A 9,952-nucleotide genomic window follows, 5' to 3' on the forward strand; every position below is an offset into this window, starting at 1 on the left:
CTCTGTCAGTCTGTACTGCTCTGTCAGTCTGTACTGCTCTGTCAGTCTGTACTGCTCTGTCAGTCTGTACTGCTCTGTCAGTCTGTACTCTGACTGTCTGTACTCTGTCAGTCTGTAGAGGTTAAGTAGGGATTTACACCAAATCAATTGTCTATTGTTTCCTAATGGCTCTGTGGGGGAGAAACATATTGCAGTTTTATAAAGCTCTCAACAGAACATTAATAATTCATATCAATGCACACACACACACACACACACACACACACACACACAGATCACCACAAATAAAACTCAATATTATATTAAGTGAGTGAAAAAGGAATTACATCCTACATTTTTATTTTTTATTTTCTATTATTTTTCAACAGCTTTGGCTCTAAATGTTGTCACTCCTTAATGTTTTCCAAAGACATAAACACTAAGTTCCTTCAGTGATTTTGTGATGGAGGCAAAATTAACAAGTCATTAAAAAAAAAAACTTTTTCTTTGCTGATTTTTGCTTATTTATAATCACTTTCCAATGGAGAAAAGATACGCTGGTATATTTATATATTTTAATATGGTGTAATATATTTAACATTTGTCAATTATATTACTGTATTTTTATATAGTTTTCTATATATATATATATATATATATATATATATATATATATTCTCCACAGAGACACATGATGAAAGCAGACGTCGTCCGTTTCCTCCATGTCTTTTGTAATTGCCAATTAGTTGTTGAATTAATGTATGAGGTGAAACACTTGTCGGTCCATTAGGGGCAGCGATGTTCTTCATCTGCCTGGTCACTTATACAGACACAGACAACACAGACCTGGAGGACAAACAAGGTTCTGAAGGAGGTCCACCTTCCATCACACTGGACACAGTCACAGGTTCACAGTGAATTATGGGAGAAGTCAGACGATGCTGTTTCCTCCAACTTTTCTCTCATGTTCACTTTGTGTTTTGGCCTCAAACGTTCTGCCGTAGAAATTGTTAATCACAGTGTCATTTCCCAGAGGGACACACTGGGCCTTTCCTCTGCTGACACACAATTAATAGACAGACATATGGAGTCAATTTCACTGCGGTCCCTCTGTGACACACACACACACACACACACACACACACTCAGACGCAGCAGGCAGGGCCCCTGGGAGCAGCTCAGCAGCTTTCACTTTAAATCAGCTCATTCACACTGAGCTGGAGTTCAATTAATTCTCACTCTTTCTGTGAACTGTTACCATCAGTGATCAAACAACTAAACGACGTCTGTAACTGGACCACTGAGCCACCTGACGGCCAGGCCTGGCCCTACGAGAACTTCGACCAGTTGCCGTTCTATTCTTTTTATTCCAACGTCACACCTCAGCGTTCGTTGACACATTAGCCGAGGCAACCGTTGTGATACACTGTGAGAGGGACCTGGAAACCGACGGCGGCCACTCGGGTGTGAAAGAACCTGAATAATATCTGTGATGCTGCACGCCTAGTAACGTCGTTCACCTGCCACGGAGGGTGAACCACCACCAGAACAAACCCAGTTCATGATGAAGACCTGTGTGGGTTTGAACCTGGGAGCGGCTCACCTTTAACACCTTAAATATATATCATAAATATAAGTGTGTATCAGGGGGATGTGGCACAGAGTTTACAACCATAATGTACTAATGTAGGAATAATGGGCAGAAATGTGGAAAAAATGCAGAGGAGAGAGATGCAAGAAAAAAAAACCCACTCGTAAAGACGAGTTGGACACACCTTCAGTGACCACTGGATGGACCTCTTGTCCCGAAGAAAGACAAAAATGAAACGAGTTCTTTGTCAGTCTCTAGTGTAAAAGTGTTGTGTTTTTACAACACTATCAACATGTGAAATGGATTTACAAAACTGAAAGTGAAACTTCTACCCAAAACATAACCATTAGTCAGGTGTTTCAGCAGCTCGTGGAATAAAAGATGTACATTTTAGTTTTTATCAAAGCTCAGGGTCAGTGTTGAAACACTTTACCTTAAAAAAGCTTGATGTTGTGTAAACAACACAGATGCACACACTTGTCTCACAGCAGAAATCAACCGTTTACGTTCTCACCGCTCCTGAAACGAAGCTTCAATCACAACAGAAAGAGTTTTGGGATAAAACTCACTGTTTTGCATCATGGACGCCACTCCAGCCTCCCAGCTCGGTTGACTTCTGTAATCTGCAAAGAAAGGTACAGTAAATGACTATTACATGTTAATAGTCAGTTCATAAAAAAATAGATGTGTTTTGTTTAAGGCCCAGCTTTGATTGTGAGAATGGAAAATATTAGAAATCATTAAAAAATGAAGAGAAACCGTAGTTATCCCTAACAGTAATAAAAAAAACCCCACAGGTTTGTCAGAGATGACGTTACAGTTGATCTTCATCAGTGATGAAGAGTCAGTCTGACGCTTGGTCTGAAAAACCAGTGTGAAAACAAATAAAGACTTGACTGAAGTTGATTCTGTCATCAGTGACCTGCATTGATGCTTTAACCCGTCTGAACTCTGACCTTTACACTGAGGTTTTGTAGCATCAACATTTTAGTGTCAGAAATATTGTGAATTTACCCAGAAGAAACCAGAACCTTGAACCTTTCAGTAAATATTGCTGTTGGTTCTTCTGTACTTCTAAATGACTTCTTGTAGTTTTACGTCACACATGAACTGTGTGTTGACTGGTTAACTCGTTCTGTTGACGATCTTTCTGGATAAACCTTCCATGTACTTTTGGTGAGTTCATTCTCTGGTTGACCTCCAGGGGACTAGTTTCTGTAGGGAACTGTGACCTTCTGAAGTACCGTGCAGTGAATTATTTACACTTTATATAATGTATTCGCGTCACAACTCACAGAAACTGCTGATTTATTGGACCCTGAGTTTAGTCCACATGATGCAACAAGTCCCCAAATACAAGAGAGCGATCAGATACAATGTCCCCACAATGGCATGTATGCAAGCTCACACACGCGCGCGCGCGCACACACACACACAGACACAGTGCTCCTCTGAATGGAGGACAAAGAGCCGGGCAGCGGAGCCGCGGCTCTGCTCGGTAAATACCCGCCTGCGTGTCTTTGTGCGGCCGCAGGATTTCCCTGTCGCTGCCTCGTTAGACTGCGGCTCGTTAAAAACACCATCGACACAAAACCGCGGCGGGGAGTCCGGTTTTAGCAGCGCTGCGGACATAAAGGAGTTCTGTTGAACAGGCCGACGACTATAGAAAAGTTGTATTCAGCCGCGGTTCAAGCTGACGGAGCGGGAGAAAGGAGCGAGGCAGAGGAGGCAGAGGAGGCAGAGGAGGCAGCGGCTTCATCCACCGGCCTGACAATAACAACAATAATTATTATTATTATTAAGAAAACCTTCACCACATCAAATATCCGAGGATTTCGTGGTATTCTTCCGAGATGAGCGGGAACATTACATAACGTCAGCTGAAAGACGCGGACTCTGTACGGATTTCACTAAAGAACACACACGAATGAAAATAAAAAACAGGTTTATATTATTTAAAAACATGTCGGTTATTCTCCAACTATAAACGAGTTCATCAATTACAGTTTAATTACAAAGAAGTTTCTGTTTGTTCAGAAAAAGAAAAACAGGTGTGTATTAAAATGATGCGTTCAGGTGCAGCTACAGCCGCGTTAGTTTTAGTTGGATTATTTAAATCCAGTCAGCCAGTCATTTTTAAATTTAAATTTAAATACACGATCAGAAGTTTAAATTATAATAATAATAATAAACTTTAAATTTAAACTGTTATCAACGAACTGGATGTGATTCTTTTACAGAGATACAGGCCTGTGATTTTAGATTATTTTTATAACAACAACAACAACAACAATAATAATAATGATAATATTAATAATAATATTAATAATAATAATAATAATAATATATTTAGGGTACTGGAGTGTATTCGCTGCCGAACGGTGGCTCAGGTGTGTGTGTGTGTGTTTGTGTGTGTGTGTGTTTGTGTCGGGTGATTCATCAAGCGGTTAATTGGCTCAGATATAATTAAGACGTTCATTAACAGCAGAGTCAGATCATCGGTCCGTGGGAACCTGGAGAATAAAGATGACTGACCGGAACTTTTTAAACAATCTTGAAAAAAATGGTCTTTTTTATATACATATATATATATAAAAGACAAATATTTCTGCGGGTCCACCGTTCGTCCCGAGGCCTCCGTGTGAAGGCCGCAAACAGCTACCAAATACACACACACACACACATATATGAATATATATAATTGATAAAACCGTGATCAGTTGTTTCCGGATCTTAAATACGTTTTTTACGTATTTTTTTATTAAAATGAAGAAACGTAGAAAATATTCATCTCGATATTTTAAACCTAAACAACTCGTTTTCTTCACTCCAACAATATGTGTGTTGTGTTTTAGTAGTTTATTGTAGAGTTTGTAAAGTTTCCTTCAATATTGACTTGTTTTTAAAGAAACCTCTACTTTATCATAAAACGGAGAAACCTCTGGTCCGCGGTCCGACAGACAAACATCTCCAAACCAGATCAGTGGAAAGAATATGTCGAAGATTCTAGATTAGTCCACATGAGGCATTTAATTTTCTTTTGTTCTGAAAAGATTCGATTCGATTAAACTGAACTATATAAATATACATATATTTAAATATGTAAAAATGTCAGTATAAAATATGATATAAAATTCAGTTTACTGATCTTTATATATTCTAGAGAATATCGACACCGTTTGTCAGTTACCGTAATGTCATTATTAAGCTGAAATAGAGGTTTTGTTTTAAGGCAGGGACCAGGGACAAATAAAGAAGAAGTTCTGTCCAACTTTCCTCTGTCCCTGCTTTAGTGGAACGTGTTTCTGCATCACGTCTCAAAGTGAGTGAACACTTTGGATAAAAATAAAGAAACAAATAAAGAAATAAATGAAAATGTTTTAGAGCCTTTGGTTTGTATCGTATTAAATGAATGTGTATTTTATTTTTATGAACACGTCACAACTTCCTGGTGACGGAGGTTCGAACGTCGACTCTTCTTGACGCTCACCGACTTTTACACAGGTTTTCTGGGTTTTTGCCGGATCTTACAAAGTTGTGAGACGTTCACGGAACCCTGGTACTACAGTATTTGTTAAGACTGTTCCTCTTCTGATGCGACGCTGTTATAAAGTGTGGAGTGAGGTTTATTAAAGGCGGAGGCTGTGAGTAAATCCACGAAACAATCGGCACGAATGTGTAATGTCACAAGATTTGTTTCACGTTGAGATATTTATTTAATTTAATTTTTTTCTCACTTTTAAGCATCAAACTGCTGAGTTTTCAGATCCTAAATGTCTTTTTTTAAATGAACCATGAAGACAGTCTTTTTTTATCTTATCTGATAAAGAAAAGTATCTTGATAAACTTTAGGTGATGTAAAGAGGATGATGATGGGAGAGAGGGGGAGTAAATGAGAGAGAGAGAGAGAGAGAGAGATGGGGAGATCACACAGAAAAAACGGGCAAAGGAGGGAGTGAGAGAGAGAGAGGGAGAGAAAGGAGGGAGGAAAACGTACCTTTCTGTGGCATGTTGTAGCAGAGAAGTAAAAAGTTTGGCTTGGGTTTAGTTTCCCCACCAGCTCCTTTCTTCTATTCTTCCCTCCAATTAGTTTCTCCTTGACTGAAGAGACAAGAGCGGAGAGAGACAGAGCTGGTCCTCTGAGGAGGAGGAGGGAGGAGAGCGGGAGGAGGAGAGGAGGTAGTGTGGGAGGGTCAGGAGAAGGATAGAGAGAGGCACAGGGAGAGAGAAAAAGAATCAGAGTTTGGACCATGACACAGTTGATACTGAACTGGGTTGTTGTATTACTACGACTACTACGACTACTACTACTACTACTAGTAGTAGTATTGTCTATTTCATGGTTAATACTGCAGGGAGTACACGTCGGTGTCATCCTGAACTGAAATAAGGCCAGCAGGTTATCCTAGGTGCCCTGTCGATTATCAATGTGGCGCCCCCTGCTGGTGTTCTTACCCAGATGATTGGTCAGTGGGTGTTTCTGCTCTGTTCTGAACAATTCCCATCCAGACAAATGTGTTTTTGTGAAGCTGCACTGTCGAACAGGGGTGCACAACCCTCGGTCCGTGGACCGGTACCAGTCCGTCTGTCAGTCGGTAACAGGCCGCAGAGAAAGAATTATAAACTTACTTAGTACTGTGGCCATTAGAGGGCACTGTCACCTAATTATAAACATATGTCATTTTTATCCTTTTGTGTAGAATGACATGCTGTGATTTTCTTTGGAATAAAGTCGAGCTGCTGCGTCACTGACACTGACACTGACACTGAAACTGACACTGGAACTGACACAGACACTGACACTGGAACTGACCCTGGAACTGACACTGACACTGCCACTGACACGGACACTGACACTGGAACTGACCCTGGAACTGACACTGAAACTGACACTGACTCTGACACTGACACTGACACTGGAACGGACCCTGACACTGACACTGACCCTGACACTGGAACTGACACGGACACTGACACTGGAACGGACCCTGACACTGACACTGACCCTGACACTGACACTGACCCTGACACTGGAACTGACACAGACACTGACACTGGAACTGACACAGACACTGACACTGGAACTGACCCTGGAACTGACACTGACACTGTCAACTGACACTGACACTGACGCTGACACTGACACTGACACTAACACTGGAACTGACACTGAAACTGACACTGACACTGGCACTGACACTGACACTGACCCTGACACTGACACTGGAACCGACACTGACACTGACACTGTCAACTGACACTGACACTGACGCTGACACTGACACTGACACCGACACTGACACTGGAACTGACACGGACACTGACACTGACACTGCCACGGACACTGACACTGACACTGGAACTGACACGGACACTGACACTGGAACGGACCCTGACACTGACACTGACACCGACACTGACACTGACACTGGCCCTGACACTGACACTGACCCTGGAACTGACACTGACACTGCCCCTGACACTGACACTGGCACTGACACTGACACTGACTCTGACACTGACACTGACACGGGAACTGACACCGACACTGACACTGGAACTGACACAGACACTGACACTGGAACTGACACAGACACTGACATTGGAACTGACACTGGAACTGACACAGACACTGACACTGGAACTGACCCTGGAACTGACACTGGAACTGACACTGACCCTGACACTGGAACTGACACGGACACTGACACTGACACTGCCACGGACACTGGAACTGACACTGGAACTGACACGGACACTGACACTGACACTGGCACTGACACTGACACTGACTGACAGTGTCAGTGTCAGTGTCAGTTGACAGTGTCAGTGTTCATATTCCAGCCACTTCACGTCACTCCCACCTTCAGCCCTGCTCTGACTGTAGCCGTTCGTCTCTTGGCGGTGGAGGCTAACGTATGATCACATGATGCTAACCTGCTCTATTAGTCTTATTAATGTCTTCAAACCCACGTCTGTAACAGGCAGATATCTCCCCGTCCTCCCTCACTCCTCTGTCCATTTGTCTCTCCATTGTACTGTCCCTGCGTCAGGACCTGTAGGACGGTGATATCACTGTGTCCTCTCTTCTGTTAGTCTTTTATGTTCACCATATCAAACCAAACCCTTGTCACTGCTGAGGTCCTTCTTAGTTTTGCAATTTAATTCCAGTGTATACATATATATATATATATATTTATACAGTGTATATACATATATAGACATATATATATACTTATAGTGTATATACATATATATACACACACACATATACACACATATATACACACTCATATGGAACCACATCTCCATACTTTTTAACCAACATTTAATCCCAGTCAAACTGAAACATTCCTAAGACGTGTAGTGAATCCAAAAGGTAAAAACAGGGTTTTATATTTTGTCTTCAAACTCTCACCTTATTCTGTACCGTACAACATGAATCAGTGAATCACAGACGTCGCCTGTAGAGTGTAGACCACAAAGACCTGTCAGTCACTGTCATTGTTCTTATCCAGTCAACCCTGTGTTCACCTTACAGTCTTCTTCAGTCCATTCACACACTGAAAATGTCATTTCCCAACTGTTAATTGGTATTTATGATATAGCATCACATATATATATATATATAGAGAGAGAGAGAGAGAGAGAGAGAGAGAGGGAGAGAGAGAGAGGGAGAGCCTGTGTTTTTGTGGCTGGCACTTGTGGTGTTTGTGGTGTTTGTGGTGTGTGTGGTGTGTGTGGTGTGTGTGGTGTGTGTGGTGTGTGTCATCATCACATCGTTTCATCTGAAGCCACCGTACGGCAACAATTAACAGTTCCCTGCTATAATTAACAGTCCCACAGCAACAATTAGCAGTTTTTAATCTAAACATTGTTTAAGTGGTGATGAGGGAAGAAGCTGTGTTTACAGAACCTAAAGAACCAGCATGGTGTTTCTGGGCCACACAGTGACTGTCGGTTCCATTCCTTCAAGGTTTCCCGGCTGTAAAATAGAAATAGATGAACTAGAAACTTTCAAATGTCCCTGAGAAGTAATTGTCAAATAACAAATCAATATGATTCCAGTCCCTGTGGTACATATGCCAGGCCTGTAGGTGGCACTGTGTAAAGCAGTTATTTCCCAACCACCGTGCTGCCGCACATAACCGTGTGGTCAGACCATCAGGTGTGCCGTGGAAAATGATCTAGTTTCACTTAATCGGTCTAAAAAAACAAACAAACCATGATTTATTCACTAGAAACATAAAATAATACAGTGAGTACAGAAAGTATTCAGTCCACCTTAAATGTTTCACTCTCTGTTATACTGCAGCCATTTGCTAAAATCATTTCATTGTTTTTCCTCATTTATGTACACACAGCGCCCCCTATTGACAGAAAACCACAGAATTGTTGACATTTCTGCAGATGTAGTAAAAAAGAGACAGTGAAACGTCACATGGTCCAACGTTTTCACAGCCTTTGCTCAGTATTTATGTCTCACCATCTCGCCGTCCTTCAGGGTTTTAACAGGGTTCTTTCGTGTGTCCTGCTCTGAGGAGAGGCTTCCGTCGGCCACTCTGCCATAAAGGCCAAGTCCAGTCAGTAGAACCAACCACAGCTGGACTCCAGTGAAGGAGTAGAACGTCTGAAGGATGATCAGAACAAATGAACGGCACCTGAGTTCAATCAAGCAGTGTCACAGCCAAGGCTCTGAACAGGAGGGAAAACATGGACTGGGTTAGGACTGGGTTAGGACTGGGTTAGGACTTGGGCTGAAGTCACTGCCACACACTTTCAGTTAGTTTCAGTTCCTTTAAATGCTAGGACTGGTTCCCTGACTTAAAATGTATATTTGTTAACATATATTTTTATCTAACATCCATATTATTACTGGGACAATGACAAGGATACTTCGACCTCATGGTCACATGACTGCTGGGGAACAACAGTGTCGGCGTCGTCAGTGTGAATCAGTAGCCCTACAATTACAGCTGCCGTCAGAGTCCGCCTCGTCTCCACAGATGAAGGGGAGCTTAATTCAACAGCACGCCGTGACGGACGGCAGAGTGAACGAGGAGACAACATCCGCTTGACCTTGACTGACAGAAACACATGTCAACACTTTGCTCTCTGTCCCCAGCTCCTCCTCCCCCTCCTCCGTCTCCTGCTACTCCCAGTGCAGCGCTCCTTTTCTATCACGTCTCCTCCAGCTCCTCCACCTCCTCCTGTCACCTTGGCACCTCTGCCCGATCCAACTTTACCTCCAAACCCACCTTCCTCCACCTCCCTGTCTTCCTTCTTATGTCTCAAAAGCCGTATTTCTGTCTGATGCTGACAGCTAACAAGTAATTACAGGTAATCATCTAAACAGACAGTAATTACTTTGGAGATAAGAGA

The 9,952-nt window shown here is 42.3% G+C and overlaps 1 protein-coding gene across 2 annotated transcripts in view; it reads right to left on the reverse strand.

Annotated features, from left to right (window-relative positions):
• Positions 1-9,818, reverse strand: part of LOC103379523 (paired box protein Pax-6-like) — a 15,772-nt gene extending 5,954 nt beyond the window's left edge. For both annotated transcript variants that reach the window (XM_017032843.2, XM_008311095.2), the window contains exons 1-3: positions 9,057-9,818; positions 5,568-5,709; positions 2,140-2,193 (exon numbers count right to left, since the gene is read on the reverse strand). In XM_017032843.2, coding sequence (XP_016888332.1) covers positions 2,140-2,193; positions 5,568-5,580 — 67 coding nt within the window. In that variant the 5' untranslated portion in view covers positions 5,581-5,709; positions 9,057-9,818. The remainder of the gene's footprint in view (positions 1-2,139; positions 2,194-5,567; positions 5,710-9,056) is intronic.
• Positions 9,819-9,952: the final 134 nt, after the last annotated feature.

This window comes from Cynoglossus semilaevis, chromosome 6 (assembly GCF_000523025.1).
Source record: "Cynoglossus semilaevis isolate Cse_v1.0 chromosome 6, Cse_v1.0, whole genome shotgun sequence".
Classification (NCBI taxonomy): domain Eukaryota; kingdom Metazoa; phylum Chordata; class Actinopteri; order Pleuronectiformes; family Cynoglossidae; genus Cynoglossus; species Cynoglossus semilaevis.